Source organism: Vombatus ursinus, unplaced genomic scaffold, assembly GCF_900497805.2.
Source record: "Vombatus ursinus unplaced genomic scaffold, bare-nosed wombat genome assembly UNPS02014775.1, whole genome shotgun sequence".
NCBI lineage: Eukaryota > Metazoa > Chordata > Mammalia > Diprotodontia > Vombatidae > Vombatus > Vombatus ursinus.
Genome location: NW_020954553.1, coordinates 10,472,932 through 10,491,573, shown reverse-complemented (window position 1 = coordinate 10,491,573; position 18,642 = coordinate 10,472,932). Strand labels below are relative to the sequence as shown.

Here is an 18,642-nt window from a genome sequence, read left to right as displayed (position 1 = left end):
CGGCGCCCGTGGGAACGGCCGCCCTAGTCCCCTAGCTGTGACTTCTCTCCCGGGGACCTGAGTTCGAGGGACCTGCGCGACATGGGAGGGGCCGGGGCTCCCAGAGCCCAGGAGCGTGCGGCACAGAGGGCAAGACCTTGGGGGAGGGGCGGGAAGAGGGGAAAGAGAGGGGGAAGGGAGTCTACCACCAGGCTGTTGCTTGGTGACCCTGCTCTCTCTCTACCCACCCCCTCCCCCCGCCCTTCTCGGGTATCAGACGGTTCCATTTTCCCAGGAGGGGACGCCCCCTGGCTGAGCCTCTCTCGGACAAGCACTCCCGGATGGTTTCATCCGTCTTCCTCCCCTGCAGATGGTGAAGCGGTCTTCTTGACGTCACAGGGGCGGGGCTCGGCGGCGCTGCCGGGTGCGGGAGGCGCCATTGGAGCCGGCTCTACCAGAGAGCCCGAGCGGAGGCGCCGGAGCAGGTCGGGTCGTCTCGTTGCCACCGCCGCCCTCGCCCTCCTTCTCCTTCTCCTCCTTCTTCTTCTTCACCTGCTCCTCCTCGTCCCCGTTGTCTTCGTCCTTCGGCCCCCGGGAATGGCGTGCGGGGCGACGCTGAAGCGACCCATGGAGTTCGAGGCGGCGCTGCTGAGCCCCGGCTCGCCGAAGCGGCGGCGCTGCGCCCCCCTGCCGGGCCCCGCGCCGGGCCTGCGGCCCCCGGACACTGAACCGCCGCCGCTTCAGCCCCAGTTCCAGCCGCCACCGCTTTCCCCGCCCGGCAGCGACCGCCGCCTGCGGACCCCGGGTAACAGGGGCGGGTCTGGGAGTTGGGGCGGGGGTGGCTGCGGCGGAGGGAAGGGCCACGGCCCAAGGCCGGAGGCTGGGCTGGCCCCGGGCCGAGGCCTGGGAAGGGGGCGCAGGAACCGGGGCAGGGGGCTTCGGGGCACGGGAGGGGGGAACAGCCGGTGAGCCTCCGCCCGCCCGGTGCGACTCACCGTGGCCCAGACCTCGGAGCGAATCGAGGCTAGGCCTTAAGAAAGAAAAGAAGCACCGAACAGCTGTGCGTCCGTGGGCTCTCGGGGTCCACCCTCTCCTGCCTGGTGTGCTGCACACCCGTGCTCTGCTACACCCGCTCGGCGATGCTCCGGGGGTGGGGGGAGAGGAGGAGGCTTCGCATTTCAGTAGGCGGCGGCAGGGCGAATTGAAAAGGAAGCGCATCAATACAGTGTCTGGCATTATTGCAGATTATATTAGGGGAACTAAGGCCTTGAGAAGAAAGAGGGGGGGCATGAGGGGAGGTGATACAGAAGAGGAGTGCACATTACAGCCCACAACAAATTCAAAGGGACTGGCCCAATTTCTTTTGTTCAAGAATTTACTTAGGTTAAATCTGGTTTGAAAGCGGCAGACTATCAGGGCTTAGAAATCATTAATTACCCCAGGATTGTTGTGATTGGATTGGACCTGTAGGTAGTTGAAGAGATGGCCAGAAAAAAAAGAGAGAAGGGAAAAGCTTCTGTGAAGATCTCAGCAAAGGCCTCCCTAGATTAGTATAGGAGCCAAGGAATGCATAAAAATTCTTCATTTAAAAACGAAGTTTGTTATGGCCAAAGCACTTCCTGAAATAGGAGTGTCAAAAAGAAGTCCTTGGGAAATAACCTTTAAGTACTTAGTCTCCAGATTCTCCAAGCCTTAGAGCTTCCTTAAACTCTTTAACCATTTTTTCCCCTTTAATCATCAAATTCTGCCGTTCCTCCCTTGGAAATAGAAGATTGAATCCCTCTTTCATTTCACCAACCTAGTCTATGCCCTCACCTTCCCATCTAGATTACTGCAGTAATTTTAGTCTAGTCTACCCTGCTTTCTGCTCAGTCTTCTTAAGACATGATTTCATTCTGTCATTCCTTGCTACTTTTCAGATCATATCCTAACTCCCCATGCTAGCATTACATCACTTTACCCCACCTTATGCATCCAGGTTTCTCTTTTCCAAAATTATACATATTCAAGCCAAACTGGTTTCCTTCCCATCATCTGAATGTTGATTCTTTTTCCATTTTTTCACTCTGCATTGATCTTGTCATCACAGGGAGGGTGCCCTTCCTCTTTCTCATTACTAAACCAAGACTTAACTTCATTGGAGGCTGAGCTCAAAACTCACTTCCATTAAACTAACTCTACCCCCACAATAATCTTACTTTGAATCCCTGCCTTAGCATTTCAAGATGCTATTACCATAGGTTTTATAGTTATCTCTACTTGCTTGAATATTGCCTTAGTATTTATTCTTTAATTATTTCAGAGAATGCTGGACTTGATGTTAGAGTATTTCTGGCCCTGCCATAAATTAGCTGTGTGACCTTGGAGACATCTCTGTACATCTTTGTACTTCAGGTTCCTTCTCTGTAAAAAGGGGAAGATGAATGCCTGCCTCAACTTCTCTCCATTCAGTCTAACATTTAAGTGCTTTCTATATACACGGCACTTGTGCTAGGTTCTGGGGATACTTAATATGAAAATGAATGAATGAATGAATGAAATTAAATGAAAATGAAGAAGTGACACAGTCCTTCCATCAAAGACCCTACAGAGGAAACATCAGGAACAACCTGCTCAAATAAATGGAGGCAAGAGATGTCAAAATGAAATCAAGGAACTGCTCTAACAGTCCAGTTTGATTGAAACGTAGACTGCATGAAGACAAAAAATGTGAAATAAGACTGGAAAGGTAGGTTGCAGTTAGTAGATTTTGGAGTGTCTTAAATGCTAGGCTAAGGCATTTATATTTTATCCAAAGTAAATAGAGAGCCATTGAAGGTTTTTAAGCAAGGGAGTAGCATGGTCTGACTTGTGCCTTGGGTAGACTGTTTTAGTTTGCTGTGGGAAAAATGATCTGAAAAAGGGAAAAGAGACTGAAATCAGGGAGACCAGTTAGGAGGCTGTTAAAGTAGTCCACACAAAAGGTGATGAAAGACCAAGAAGTAGCATGGTGGCAGTGGTAATAGAGAAAAGGATCAAAGATGTGAAGGTAGAATTTATAGGATTTTGTATCTTATTAGATGTGAAAGGTAAAGAATGATTAAGGTTTTGAGACTGGAAGACTAGTGGTACCTTCACGAGAAATAGGGAAGGTAAGAGGAGCAGAAGACAAACTGAATTTTGGATATGCTGAGTTTTTGTAGGACATCTAGGGAGGAGATGGGCAGTTGGAGATGTAGGATTGAATAATTTAGTGCAGAAATGGGACTTCTGATAATCAAATGAGATAATATGTGTAGAATTGATCCAAAGAATGTAAAGTGCTGTACTTATGTGCTTACAAAGGGATTGTTACAAGTGTATGTGTCATCTAAGGACAGTTCCTTCGCTCTCTAGTTTTGTGTACCTCAGAATACTGTGCTAGAACTGGGTGTGTTGTAAAGTCAGTGAATGCTTAGTGTGTTGAATTTGAAGTACACAGAAGGCTTCTAGTGTGGGCCCAGTAAAACGTAATACATGGTCTTCGTATTTGGTATGAGGACCAACCCGGTTGAGTTGGAAGAAGCTTATCACCCTCCATAGGATCCTTTGTAGGTTTATAGATTCAGAGCTAGAAGGAATCTTCAAGGTTTTCTGGTCCGACAGTCTCCCCCCGCCCCTTTATGTTTGTTTGTTTGCAGATGAAGAAATAACCCAAGCGGTTGTGTGAATTGCCCAAAAATATGCAAGTAATAAGCAGCAGAGGCAGGATTTGAACCCATGTTCCCTGAATCTAAATCTTCTGTATCTTGCTAGGTGATGACTTTTGGAGCTGCAGGAGCTCTGCTAAACAGAAGGGTTGTAACTGATATCAGTGGAGGGATGCATCCATGCCAAAGAAATGAATCCTCGGAGTAGCTATGACCATGTAAATACAAATGGGAACATAATTGGAGAATCGTGGGATCTCAACCAGAGGAGACCTGACCCACACCTGAACAGGAATCCCCTCTACAACATCCCCAATGGTAATTGTCCATTCTTGGCTTGAAGCTCCTCCAGAAGTGTAGGGCCTCCAAGTCATGACATGGTCCTGTAGGAGTAGGAGTGGTACCTCTACCATTTCCACCCATTGTTCCTAATTATTGTTTCTGAGGTGTCAACTACAAGTCTGTGACAGCCCTGCAGATATTTGATAGTGACCATCTCTAGCCACCTGAGAGGCTTCTTATCTCAAGGCTAAGCATCCCCATTGCTTTGAGTTAATCTTTTATGGCAGAGTCTCTAGTCCCTTCACCATTTTGGTTGCTCTGATATTCCCCAGCGTGTCAGTATCTTTCCTAAAATCCAAAACCCAGAACTAACTACAATATCCTAGAGAGATACCTGGCCTGTACAGAAAACAACAGGACCATCAGCACCTTTATTCTGGATATTTAACTTTGATTTATGTAGCCTAAAATGGAATTAGTTCTTATCACATAGTTGGTTAGTATTGAATTCACCATCCACTGAAATTCCTAGCTTCTTTTTCTCATGAACTAATGTCTTATCACTTCTTTCTATCCTATATTTAGTCAATTGACATTAATGTTAGTCTTAAAGTGCGCCTACTGCTTGAAGATCCATTCTAGCTAGCCGCTGAGTCATTTATACTGAAAATATTTTAAGTTCAGTAATGAAAAAACACAAAGTTACTGATGGCTCGCCTGTTCTGGGTATATTTTGTATGAATGGAGCCTTTGGAATTTAAAAAAGAAAACCTTTGATTCCAGAGTGGAAGACTGAAAGCATGTAGGGTGAAAGTGGTGGAAGTAGTTATTTTGCTGCGTGTACAAATGAAACCAACCTCATGAAGAATGAATTTTAAAATCAGTAATTCTTTGCAAATGTTCCAGGATAGCAGCAGATCTTAAAGGTTTCAGCTTAAGGGTTGTCAAACTTCACAAAAAACTTTGAAAAATAACTCCTTTTAATTCATAATAATTTGAAAAAAATGTCATAGAGCTCTTTTTGTGAGAGAAAGAAATTATAACATCAAACAGTAGGGTATCTTTAGTCTAAAAGTGAATCTGCCCTCATTCCTCAGGGATGTGAGTGTTGGTCCACTGAACACCAAAAATGACAGTCTCATGCCCAGTGCTTCCATCTTTGCCCTGAGCCTTTGGACTTCATACAGGCTGCTTGTAGGATCCAATAGGATATCCCATTGCCAAATAGTCTGAGAATTATTGATTTCAGTGATTCCATTATTGCCACTTACAAGAAGGGTTTGTTTTTTCTTTTTAAAAATATCGTTTCGTGCAGGCCTGTACAACAGACAGCTTGCTGGCTGCTTGTGACCCACTAAAGGATTCCCGGCGGCCTGCCAAAAATGTAGAGGATGTAAAAGAAAGTAAAGAAAGTAGTGAGTGCTTTGTCCCTGCCCTGTTTAACCCACCTTACACTAGTCGCTATTGTGCCCATCATGTAACTTGGCAGGTGGGTTGCCACTGAGTACTCTCTCCTGTTTGTTACGTGATCTGCAGCAACCAACCATCGTCAGTCTCTTTAGTCTGAGAGAAGTGATTTCATGATAAATAAAAATCTTAACAAGTGTAATTCATTGATATTAATTGAAATTTCCCCCTCTTTTTTATGTGGCTTATTTCCCAAATAGTTTAATTATTAATTATACTTTTACTTGAAAAGTGAGCCACTGAAAACCTAGCTGTGGCCAGAAGTTTAGCCCATTTTAATTTTGGCCCCTACCTGCTGCCAAGTTGTACAGGTCTGCTTTAGTGCTGTGTGTAGTTTTAACTTCTTAGAGTATTGGATGGTATGTTGAAAGAAATTAGCATTCTGTAGAATGCTATCTCTTTTCTTTTAAAATCACCTCTGAATACAAATTTATGTTTCCTCTCCCGATCTATATGCCATTTCAGGGTTGGTATTGGTCAGTCTTTTGGAGTGCAAGGGATTTGCCTTCCCAGTTTCACCTTGTAGCTGCAATAGCAGCTGATTGTTGATGAAAGACCTTCTGTTTTCTGGAACATTTGTTCTCACACTTGTCCTTTCTTATCTTTGCATTTCTTTACATATTTGTGCTGAATCTGACAATTCTTTGGTCTTGGGACAAAAGAGAGGAGGATCTCATAGTTTCTGTGAGCCAAAATTAGTCATTTAGAACTATTGAATGAAAACTCTGCTAATCTTATATTCTTTTAGACTATTCAAGCCAAGAATGGTAACTTAGACTTAAATAAATAAGGCTACCTAAACCTTCTTTGGGGTTTCATCTGTTTATAAGTCGAATACCTTGTGTATGTTTTCTAAATTGGAAACAATACCTTGGCACTGATTGGAAGATTAGAGAACCCAGAAAGTACAGGTAGAGAATTAAAGTGTGTGTGTGTGTGTGTGTGTGTGTGTGTGTGTGTGTGTGTGTGTATTTTTCAAAGATTGGCATAGGTATAGAACTGATTTATTTTTTTTTATATTAACAACTTATATCCATATAGTTCTGTTCAATAAACATCAAACTGCACTGGGCTTGGTGATGGGTACACAGAGATGGACAGTGATCATCCCAGGCCAGGCCCACCCCCCTACACCCGGTTTTTTTTAATCATCCCTGCTCTTAAAGAGTTTATTAGCTGCGGGGTTACACCATGTGTGCAAAATTCGTATAACCCAAGAAGGTAGACTGTGGTAGGTGCAAAGGAGGGGGCCAGGCAAAACAATGTAACCACTGCAGAAGAGAGATCTTATTTGTCATAAGTAGATATTTAAATTGATTGCTAAATAACCCCTTGCGTGTATATAGCACTTCTTCTTTCCTTTGGGCTAGGCGATGGAGTTAAGTGACATGGCCAAGGTCACACAGCTAGCAAGTGTTATGTGTCTGAGGCCGGATTTGAATTCAGGTTGTCCTGAATCCAGGGCTGGTGCTCCATCCACTGCGCCATCTAGCTGCCCCCAGCACTTTTTTTTTTAAACAAAGTATTTTATAAAATTTGTGAAGCATTTTCCCTGAAACAATCCTGTGAATATGGTATTACAGTTGGTCTTATCTCCATTTTATAGATGAGGAAATTGAGGCTCAAAGCTGTAGGGACCTGCCTAAGGGCTTGTGCAGCTCAGGCTTTGGCTCTGTTCTCTGAACTCATGAAAGGGGAGGGGTTGTGGGCTCAAGAAGTGTCCTGGCCAGATGTGCTCAGCTCCTTTGAATTTTTCCAGAGCATTCCTCAAAACCTTTTTGTAAAAGAAGTACTAATAATAATAATAATAACTCACATTTCTATAACACTTTCAAATCTATGGAGGACATCTTTGCTTATGGCAAAACTATATGGTGAATGGTGCAAATACTGTCTCCATTTTATGTAAGGAAACTGAGACTTGGAACCTTGTGAGGTGCCTTGCCTGAAACCACAAAACTAGTCAGTGTCAGAGCTGGGTGTTCTCATAGTACTCTTTTTCTTACAGCATTCTGCAGTTGGTTTTCCTGTTGAAGTGCTAAATAGGATAATCATCTATATTTAAGGCAACCCTACCCACTTTGAAAGGCAGTAAAAATAATGACTAGAAAGCTCATTTTGTTCATTTATTCACTCAACAAATAAAGCTGAGTTCATTTACCTCCCTAGAACTTTTCTGGCTGTGTGCCTCTGCGAATCCTCTCTGAGCATTAGTTTTCTTAGCTGTAAAATATCAGCTGTTGTGATTATCTTTACCTCACAAGGTTGTTGTGAAGATCACATGAGATAATGTATATAATCTAGAGCTTTGCAGACTTTAAAATGCTTTACAAATGCTAGTTGTTATTTATTTAATTGTATAAGGATAATGCTAAATGTTGTGGGGGAGACAGAGCCCTCAAGAGAGCTCACAGTACAGTAGGGGAGGAAAATAGCCACAATATAAGGTAGGATGTGCAGGCCAGTAGAGAAGTGTACAGTGCTATGTTCAGAGATGCAAAGACACCCCTTCCTGGGGTCACCGGGCAAGAGAGAGGAAGGGAGGGAGGCAGAGGCAATGTGGTGTGATGGAAAGAAACCAGTTTTGGATCCTGCTTCTGAAACTTACGAACTGTGTTGCCAAGGGCAAGTCATTTCACTTCTGAGGTTTGACTTCATCATGTTTACACTTAAGGTGCTAGCTGTGTGCATATGAGGGTTTTTGGTTTTTTGTTGTTGTTGTTGTTGTTTTCAAAATAGACTGAATTTGACAGATTTGAAAGGAAGAGTGAAAATTAGCTGTGCTGATAGGTGAAAGCATGAGCATCCCTCACATACCACCCTATCCTTTCACTTGGTGCTCGGAAGAAGTGGTACAAAGACACTCCCAAGGTCTCTCTTAAGAACTTCGGAATTGTTTGTGTGACATGGGAGACAGTGGCACAGGACCACTCAGCATTGCGTGCCCTCATCAGAGATGGTGCTGTGCAATGTGAGCAAAGCAGAGTTGAAACAGCTCAGAGGAAACAGGATGCACAGATTTAGAGGATCCACCCCAAATGTCATGTTGGTCCTCTTCAAGAACGAAGGACAACAGCCAACCAACCATTACCATTTAGCTTACTTAGCCTAGTTTCTTGAGAGAATTAGAATTGTGTCATTCTTGTCCAGTGTGTTCAGAACCTAAAGGATATGCCTACTTTCTTTGATCCTAATCAAACCACTGCATAGGCTACGCTATTTTTTGTAAATAACATTTTATTTTTTCCAATTACATGTAAAGATAGTTTTCAACATTCGTTTAGTCATGTTGTGAAAGAAGAAACAGAACAAAAGGGAAAAGCCACCAGTAAACAAAAAAAGTTAAAATAGTATGCTTTGATCTGCATTTCAGACTCCATAGTTCTTTCCTTTGATGTGAATAGCATTTTCCATCATGAGTCTTTTGGAATTGTCTTGGATCATTGTATTGCTGAGGAGAGCTAAGTCTATCAATATTAGTCATCGCACAGTGTGGTTGTTACTGTGTATAACGTTCTCCTGGTTCTGCTCACTTCACTCAGCATCAGACCATAGAAGTCTTTCCAGGTTTTTCTGAAGTCCTCTTGCTCATCATTTCTTACAGCACAATAGTATTCCATTACATTCATATACCACAGCTTGTTCAGCCATTCCCCAATTGATGAGCATCCCCCAATTTCCAATTCTTGGCCACCACAAAAAGAGCTGCTATAAATATTTTTGTTTATATGGGTCCTTTTCCCTTTTTTATGATCTTTTTGGGATACAGCCCTAGAAGTAGTATTGCTTGATCAAAGGGTATGCACAGTTTTAAAGCTCTTTGGGCATAGTGTAGACAGCTCTTTAGAAACTACAGGATCCAGGAACGCTAGAGGCATTTAGAGAAAGAGAAGTGAGCGATCTCTAATAGGTAATTTTTTCATAACTCATTCACATAGTGTTTTGTGATTTACAAAGCACTTGAATATGGTGGGGGCAGTGGGAAGTAAAAGGGGAAGTGGGAAATAGGCAGTGCTTGTATGGAAGTAAAAAAACTGAGGAAATCAGAAGACACTGGAGAGCATGTAAAGGGAACCGGAGAGATGTTCATTACCTATAGAACTGCTTTGTGGTCAGACCGGTTGAAGAACTGTTGACTTTTGAGCTCTCACTTAAAAACTAAAATTGACTGTAATACAGTGTATGCCACAGTACCAGAGCACTGCTTGTTGGGCTATGTGAAAGTATAATATGTGCTTTTCATTTTCTCCTAAGCAATGATTATTTTCAAGATTATTACTGACATCTTCAATCCATGATTTTACCAATATGGGTACTTCCCCCACCATTACAGATTGCAACTTTTTCTGACCTTTTCATCCTGTACAGGTTATGTACACAAATGCTTCATCTACCCAGTGCACTGGAGGCTTTCTTCAGGGTTTCTTCTTCCCTGTCCCCTGCAATGTCTCAGATACCATTGTAATACTTGAGCTTTCTATGTGCTGTGTCTCCATGCCACAGGCACCTCCATTTTTGTGTGATATCTTTAAGGTAACTTCTTGCGTGTGCAGGTCATTGTTGGTAACATAACTGTAGTTTGGTTTATGGTGTTCCATGAGTGCCAGGCATATATCATCACCAGATTTATTAGAGAGATGGGCTTTTGCTGCAGTAAGTAGTTTGACATGATTGAAAGCTTTCCAGTTTCCTGGATGTAATCTAGCTTTCACATCCTTCCTAATTCTGGAACCAGCTCATTGTCTATCTGCTGCACCTGTTCAGGGTCTTGATAGACTAATTCAATGGACAGCCATCTAGTGCTGTAAGAATAACATAGTCTATAACTCACTAAAAGTCAATAGTCAGGGGCAGCTAGGTGGCACAATGGATAGTCAGGAGGCCTTGGAGTCAGGAGGACCTGAGTTCAAATCCAGCCTCAGACACTTGACACTTACTAGCTGTATGACCCTGGGCAAGTCACTTAACTTAAAACTTAGTTTTGGAAAGCTGGGATTAAAATCCTGCCTCTACAACTTAGTGTCTGTGTGATCCTCTGCAGATCCTTTCTGGCCCTCAGTTTATTCCTCTTTAAAATGAGAGGACTAGACTAGATGATCTTTAAGGGCCCCTTCCAAGTCTAAATCCTGTCAACCTAAATGCTTCCTGCTCAGTGTTCTGTGTTGGCATTGCACATGGAGATTAATGATTATATTACAGTCAATCTTTAATTGACTTTAAGTTATTTTTAAGTATTTTTAAGAAAGTTACTTGTTAACTTATCTCTAATAATAAACATTTATAGAAAACTTTTAAATTTTCACATTGCTCTGCATATATCATCTCATTTAAGTCTTAGAGGCAACTCTGTGAGGTAGATTCTACAATAGTATCCCCATTTTACAGATGAAAAAGCCAAGGCTCAAAGAGGTTCTTACTTGCCCATGGATTCACAGCTTATAAATGTCATGGGTGAGATTTGAATCTAGGCCTTTCTGACTGAAGGCTTTGCACAGCCCTCTCTCACTCATGTCCAATTCAGTTGCAAGTCATGACATCATCTTGCTGATTTCGTGGACAAATCACAATACAGTCATATTATCCACTAGATGACATTGCACCTCAATATTCTGAAGCTATGCGAAATACAGATCATCTTGTGGCTCCAGGGACCATGTTGCAATCCAGAGATTTTTTTTTTTTTTAGCCAATCAATGCAGGCAACAAGATCTTGTAAGTCTTACGTTCCATGTCAGGTAGACAGTGGTGGACCCTTCGGTATCTCGCTGGGCTGCCTAACATTTGGTAGGCATGGGCTCTGTAGTCAAAGTAAGATGAGAAATGGAGGTGCTTGTTGGAAGAGGATTCTGCCTGAGGACGGGGTAAGAAAAGTGCACTGCATTCCGGGAAGCAGAATAGTCCGAGACAGGTCTTCACCTGGCCGCTCTCTAAGTGTGCAGCCTTAGCATTATGTGAAAGTCTATTACTGCATTGCTCATTTGTCAGATGAGGGTGTTAGAATAGATGTTCTTCAAGAATCCTTTCCTGTTCTAACATCTGCAGTTTTTGAATTGTTCAAAATGGAGGTGACTGAATGTTTGATAAATTGGAATTAATCGTAACGGGAGCATATTGTCATCTGTCGGGTATGAGAAGAGGGGAAAGATGTGCAATGTAATATAAACACAAAAATAAGCACTTTAGAAAGGGGATTGTGGCACATATAGCCCATATGTTAAAAATTTAAGGAGAAAGGTACAATGAGTGTTCTTTTTTCTTTTTCTTCTTTTAATTAGAGCAAATATTTCAAAACATCAAACAAGAATACAGCCGCTATCAGAGGTGGAGACAATTAGAAGTTGTCCTTAATCAGAGTGAAGCCTGCATTTCAGAGGGTCAGTCACACTCTTCAGGACTTTCAGCACCGAGCTCACCAGGTAAGAAGGGTGCAGGTGTAAAACTCCTTTTGTTTAATGGTACCAATTATAGGGTGTTCATGGAACTTGAGACTTAGTATCAATTTATGTTAATGGAATATTTCAGCAAGGCACATATATGCATATGTCCACTTGGGAGAAATATTTTTGCATTTCCCAATTGGGTTTTTTATGTTAATTTAGGAAGTTTGCCCAGTAGCTGTTAAAAGTTAGCAGAGCGCCCAGAAACACTTGATGGATGCCTCTCTTTCTGTAGCTTTACACCCCACAGAAGAGTGCTGATCAGCGATGGCTCACTGTAAAGTCATGAATGCATTACTAGCAAACACTGATGAAAAGTGGTGAAACCCAACAGTAATATTGTTGCTATGGGATTAACTCCTCCTCGCCCCCAGCTTCATTTTGCCTCAGGTATTTTCACCAAACCAATGAATCACATTTATCAGGGTCTGCTTGTGTTGGCACTAGCCAGATGCTCAGTACTATCTCTTCACACTACTAGAGTGCACTGGAGTGATTAACTGCATGTTATCTCTAGTAATGTTTTATGTGGTTTAATATTATTAGTAATCAGAGACCCGCACAGAATCGCAGTGTAAACTGACTCTGCTTTTTCAACCCAGTTTCATGGTAGTGGGGTGACCATTTGTCAGAGGATTCCCATTTCTGGCAGGGGTTGTATTATGGGATCCTCTGAGATCCTTTTCAGTCCTTCGAGACTGATTCTGAGCTGGAGATGGTGATAACCAGTGACTTTTAGGCTTTCAGAGATGATTCTGTTGCATACATTTTTCTGCTAAGAACTTACCTGTCCTTCAAGTTGATTAGAAAGCATTTAATGTATTGGCGACTTGGGTAACGTGGTATCAGCTAATTCACATCATCTTGGCCAACCCCTTCCACTCCTTAGACCTCAATTTCCTCACATTGAGAAGAAATTGGACTGGTTGATCATAGGGTCATGGATGTCTAGGCCAGCCCCTCATTTTACGTTTGGGTCACACATGTTGTGAGAGATTCTGAGCCATTCTCCTTTCCACTGCACTACCCTTCCTCATCCCTGAGGTCGCTTTCTGCTTTGATAGTCACAGTCTCATTTTTGCTTTAAAGTCTGATCTATTTGTTTAAGTATTTCAAAGCTTTTCTATAACATCAGAGCATAAAATGTGTGCCACATTTTATGGTGTTAGAGCCATTCTCTCAGCTATATTTATATAACAGTTTGCAGTTCTCAAGTTTTAGTAGATATGTTCTCAGTCAGCCCTAGTAACTTTATGAATTAAGTAGGACTAGGATTTTTCAACTCCATTCTACGTATGAGGAAACCAAGGCTCACGATTTTCCCCAAGGTCTTGTGACTCACAAGGGTCAGAACACAACACTGCTCTTTATCTAAGCTTTGGAACTAGAATGAGATTTCAGCAGCAGCTCCACAGACTCTGTGGTCTTCTTTGTTTAGGTTCATCCTGGATGAAAAAGGACCAGCCAACATTTACATTACGACAAGTGGGCATATTGTGTGAACGTCTCTTAAAAGACTATGAAGATAGAATTCGGGAGGAATATGAGCAAATCCTCAATACAAAATTAGCAGGTGAGTTGAGGCAGTGCTATATTGATGCAGTTATAGCTTTTCATGAAATAATAACCATCGTAAGTGTTTTTACTGGTATAGGTATGAGTTTTGTTTTTTTAAGGTATCAGTTGCCTGCTGAGGCACATGGTTTTGCTATTATTTTCTAGTTCTTGATTTCATGTTGTCACATAAATATCCTGCGTGTACAAAGTCACTCAGATAATGTTTGACCCTGGTTGGTGTGAATGACAAGGAGTGTGCTGTGGCACTTGTTCATTTAATGCACTTTACAGATGCGTGGCAGAGGATGGGGCGGGCTGCCCCCTACCTATTCCTCAGACCTGGAGAGCAGACCATTCAGGTCAGGCTGGAATGTGCTATCCTGGTAGAAATGTAGGGCAGAGGCAGGAGCAGCTTAGGGACTGTAATTGAGACAGTGCCACAGGTGTCCTTTCAGGACCTGACGGCCTGCAGCATTCAGCAAGTCACCTCACTTCTGTCTTCAGACTTCTCAGCATTCTCACCTTGCATTTAGATAGTACTTTACAGTCATAAACGTGATGTGGTGATGTTATGTGATATAAGGAAGTGAAAAAGTCCCGATTGAAATGAAAGGAATGTGGTAGGAGAGAAATGAGTGGTGCTTTAGGAAAAGAAGGACTTTATGAAGTCTTAAAATAAATAATTTTCAATTTGACATAGAGCATAATAGCTAGTCTGGAAAGGATTTGGAGAAAGGAAACTGAGTTAGATGATTTAAGTAGAAACTTCCTGTCCAGTATTTTAAAGTACCACCTCTAACCACCGTCAAATTCTCTGCCTACGTGGAATTTAAAACTGGGAGAGACTTTAGGGACCGTCTCGGTCAGCTCCCTCATTTTATAGATGAGGAGGAAGCGTGGCACCCAGGAAGCGGGCCTCAGTGACTTTCCCAGGGTCATTCAGCTAGTATGGCACAGGTGGGATAGAAACTCAGGCCTTCTAGTACTCAGTCCAGAACACTTTGCCCTTGACCTGCTAGGCAGCTTTAATGATCTTCTCTGCCTAGATTCCTCCAGGGCTTTGTCACTGATCTTTCTGTGTCTAATGTCACAGGTCTTTTTTTTAGTCAGTGCCATAACTGTCCATTTTTACAGGTGGGTCAGGAGTTTCCGTAGCCCGCAGGGCCACTGTAGGGATTACACCACTGGTAGGCCTGAGAATTAAGGGTGACTGTGGAATATGGGGAAAGTAAAGGGGGGGTGTGGGGTGGGAAGGAGTAACAGAAAAGAAAGAGATGTTTGGCAGGAGGGGATAATGCTAAGAACAGTTGGCTCAGGCCTACTCTCACAGCTCTCATTTTCTATATCCTTCCCTTCACACACCAGGCCAGGGACAGAGTAGATGACCCTTTGAGTGTTTATGAGTCTCTGACAGCTCTCTTCCCATTGACTGCATGTTCAGTTATTCATTCCCCACCCCTCTCCTTGTACTCCCATTCTGGTCAGTCCCTTCTCTGCCCCTTATTCCTCTTGCCCAACTTCTGGCACTCAGCCCAGTCTCCTCTGCTTTCCCTTCCTGTGGCCCCTTGCCCTTTGTATCTGTCAGGATGCTTTCCTGCTTTCCAGGCAGTTTCACCTTGGAAACTCCCTCTCCAAAGAAGCCTTTCCCAGTTAGCTGGGAATTGACTGGCAGGGTTTTCACTGTTGTTATTTGCCCTGCTAACCATCCTTCATTCGCCCTCTGATACTCCTTCATCTTGGGGTCTGTGTGGAGAAAGTAGTAATGCAGAGAGGGGGTGAAGCTTACAGAAATTGTCTTGGTCAGCGTTCTAGAATGTACACTGTCAGTGCATGACTTTCTATTATAACGGCATTCAGCAGAGGTTTGCTCTTAAAGACAAGGAGGGGCGATTAGGAAGATGCACTCTTTCAGATAACAGAAGACCAAAGTGAGCACCAGGCAATTGGCCATGAAGTTCTAGCGGAAGGGGCAGGTTCTAGGCTGTAGGAGGACTGGCGGGCTGACCAACTTGAATGTGGGGAAAGGAGTCTGTGGAGTTGATTAGAACCCTGAGATTCAATGCATGGAACGGTATCTTTTCCCCTCATAGAACAATATGAATCTTTTGTGAAATTCACACATGATCAGATCATGCGACGATATGGGACAAGGCCAACAAGCTGTAAGTGATTCCTCTGACTCATTTGTCAGGGTCATCTTTATCTTTTCCTTTTCCAAAAATCCTAAAGAGTAAAGCTTTTTACGTTGTTTGCCCTAGACCCATAGGGTCTTCTGAGGGCAGTGGTGAAACTGGGCCAGACCCCTCTGCAACCCAAGGTGTCAGGTGATTTAATACCCCAGCCCTATTAGGGCAGGTGCCTTTTCCCTTCCGTTGATGTGAGTGCTATGAGGAAAGGCAATTAAACCCACCCAAGAAGTCCAAATTACGCTTTTTCCAGATTTAAACCCATCAGTTTGGTCCTGTGACTTAATTTTTTCATGCAGTGCTCAGGATTTCTTGATTGTGAAGCTTGTGGAACTTGCAGATACCTAAAGTTTACTTTAGTATACCAGGGGTCTGTGATTGTAGTCCTCCTTTACTTTAGGAGATGGTCATCTTGAACTGCTGAGGCTGAGGAAATGCTTTCCCTAGTATCTGATTGATCCTCCGGCAGAGAGATTTCTCCAAACTTACCTTAGATAGCTCTTGGAAAACAGACCCAAGGTTAGTACTCACACCACTGACACGGCATTTAAGAGCCTAGTAGCACAATGAGACATCGGTGGATGGAGGACATTTTTGGAGGCTCTAAAGTAGTCAAAGAGAGTGCAGAAGAGATGGGCCCAAGTTCATTTGATTAAATCTTGAGAGTTTTCATTCCAGTGAGTAGTAAAACCTGTATGCCATAGAGTGTTCTGCCCATATTCCCATTTGTATAACAAGAAAGTACAGCACTGTATTTTTACTGATAACTACTACTCTCTTTTTGCAGATGTGTCTTGAATTTTCTTTGCATATCTGGGTACCTGGTCTGACCTCAAGAGATGGCTGCTGTACACTTTTGCAACTGGTTTGATATCACATTTCAGCTCCAACTTTGCATCCTGAGAACACTTAAAATATCTCTGCAGGTCCATTTTTATATAACTTGAAAGACCTTGAAACTTTCTGGTTGCCACAAAGCATAACTTTCTTTTCTGCTCAGCCAATAAACAGCTGTGCCCTACCATGAGATATTTCCCAAACACAAAATACATGGAGCAGCAGTTTAGCAACGTAAAAGCCTTTATTGGCGCTAAGCAGATGGAACGTCTCCCCAAGCCCAGTTCTGTAAGGGGTGTGTGTGTCTGTGTGTCTGTGTTGTGTGTGTGTGTGAGTGTGAGAGTGTGTGTGGGTGGGTGTGGGTGTGAGTGTGTGTGGGTGTGTATATGTGAGTGTGTTTTTTAAGTTATTATTTGTACTGTGCAAATTTTCTGATCTTGGGGATCCTGGCTGTGAATTTGATGCACGACAATTATGGTTAGAAACATTTTTTGGTCTACAAGGATCAATAATGTTTTGGTGACCATAGAAGTTATAACCGTGGATTGTTTTGTGTGTAGCTATTATTGTTAAATACAGGGACTATTTTCAGGCACAGAATATTAATCATAATTTAGGTTGGACAATAGATGTGATTATGACGACAGAGAGAGGTTTTTGCGCTTGTAGGTTTTACATACAGCATGGAATTAGTACAAGCTGGAGAAAGGATCATTTGACCTATGGACTCAGCCTGGCCGTGCTAAGAAAACACCTTGACTCCAAGCCTTAAAATACACACGTGGAGTCTGCAGCTCACAGCGGCGGCTTGTGCGCTCATTTACACAACCAGGAGCTCCACCAACACTTTTGACCTCTCAGAAGAAAAGGCTTCCCCAAGAGCAGGAGGTTGTGCTTGTCTCGGTGTCACACAAGTGAATGAGGGTGGCTCTGCTTGGTCCAGCGTCGTATTGTTACAGTTCGTAACAGTACCTTCATCTTGGGTTGTTAGGCTAGAAACAGAACTTCTGATCCCACGTTCAGGTTTTTTCCAAATTCTTCCAAGATGTTTCAGTGCTTGGCTGCTTGGATTTTTTTTAGGGGGTACGACCCCTGCCCTGAGTTGATAACACGCTGTTCTTCTCCTTTGAATTTCCAAGGTCGAAGGACAGAAAGTAACCTCTGTTTTGAGGAGGTGGAAATTCAGTGTACTTTTTTTTACTGTGACTTGTCAAGGACCATATTCCACAGCAATGCCTTGTTTCATTTATTATTGTTTCTTGAAAGTTAAATGTTTTTAGTTTAAATATAGGCTAGAATTTTAAATTAGGGCTCATTTTGAAAAATGCTGAGTTTAGTTCAAATGTATGCCAATGCCTTCTGGGTGGATAATATTCAGAGACAATTGTTGTTGATCAGATGGCATAGAGAAACCTTTTGGAATAGTCACATTTGCAGATTGCCTATTGATGAATGTCTTTGACTTAAATCTAACCAAAAAACTACAATGTTATCCTTTGTACATTTTCATTATATAGTGTTAACGAGCTTAGTTGCAAACCAATAAAATACTTAAGCTATTTGTTTACCTTGCCTTCTTACTATTGTTATCAAACATTTATTGAATTAATATGATTTTATAGGAGGCTGCTTTAATTATTTTCTGAGTTTGACATGACATGTAAGATTTTGTTTTTTCTCCCCCGGCTCAGGGGTGATCTTTAATAATTAAAGAATGATTTTATCTCAGTTTTGAAGGTTATTGCTTCATCTCTATTCTTCCTTCAAGTGGCAGAGGTTACCAGTAGTATTTAGGAAGTTTGATCGTCTAGAATGGAAGCTTCCTGAGGATAAAGACTACATTTATCTTTATCTCTGCTACAGCCAAGCATAACATATTGCAGTAGATGTAGTAATATCATGCTGCCCAATTATTAGTCATTTGAATGTTTACAGTGTGTCAGAGCTCGAAAAGAACTTGCAGATCATTGAGTACAAGCTCATCATTTTATAAATAAGGAAACTTGGGCCTAGACAGGGAAAATCACTTGCCCATGGTTAAACGGCTGGGAATTTTGAACTAAGGTCTACTGACTCAAAATCCCATTTTCTTTCTGATAAAATAGGTCTCCATGCCACAGGTAGGTGGGCAGTGACTTGTTACCCTCAGATGAGAAGGTCCATTCATAGCTAAGAGGATCTATCTCCAGTAGTTTCTCTCCAAGCTATCTCGCAATTCAGCTCTGCAAA

General features: G+C 42.5%; 2 protein-coding genes across 3 annotated transcripts in view; one reads left to right on the top strand and one right to left on the bottom strand.

Moving 5' to 3' along the window:
* RHBDL2 (rhomboid like 2) overlaps positions 1 to 1,071 on the bottom strand; it is a 38,275-nt gene extending 37,204 nt beyond the window's left edge. Inside the window, exon 1 of the mRNA XM_027864609.1 lies at positions 975 to 1,071. The gene's annotated coding sequence lies outside the window, so the exon portion shown is untranslated. The remainder of the gene's footprint in view (positions 1 to 974) is intronic.
* Positions 415 to 17,981, top strand: AKIRIN1 (akirin 1). Of its 2 annotated transcripts, XM_027864612.1 has the most exons (6): positions 2,362 to 2,707; positions 3,754 to 3,965; positions 11,672 to 11,812; positions 13,272 to 13,406; positions 15,481 to 15,552; positions 16,364 to 17,981. In XM_027864612.1, exons 2-6 carry the CDS (start codon positions 3,839 to 3,841, stop codon positions 16,372 to 16,374), a joined length of 486 nt encoding a protein of 161 aa, XP_027720413.1. In that variant the 5' UTR covers positions 2,362 to 2,707; positions 3,754 to 3,838; the 3' UTR covers positions 16,375 to 17,981. The 2 variants fall into 2 exon arrangements, with proteins under 2 accessions (XP_027720412.1, XP_027720413.1); XM_027864611.1 differs by lacking the exons at positions 2,362 to 2,707; positions 3,754 to 3,965 and adding an exon at positions 415 to 784.
* The last annotated feature ends 661 nt before the right edge of the window (positions 17,982 to 18,642 follow it).

Coding starts and splice junctions, on each gene's coding strand:
- AKIRIN1 (XM_027864611.1), top strand. CDS start 577: ATGGCGTGCGGGGCGACGCTGAAGCGACCCATGGAGTTCGAGGCGGCG. Junction 785..11,671: donor CCGCCGCCTGCGGACCCCGG/GTAACAGGGGCG, acceptor TCTTTTAATTAG/AGCAAATATTTCAAAACATC. Junction 13,407..15,480: donor CCTCAATACAAAATTAGCAG/GTGAGTTGAGGC, acceptor TTCCCCTCATAG/AACAATATGAATCTTTTGTG.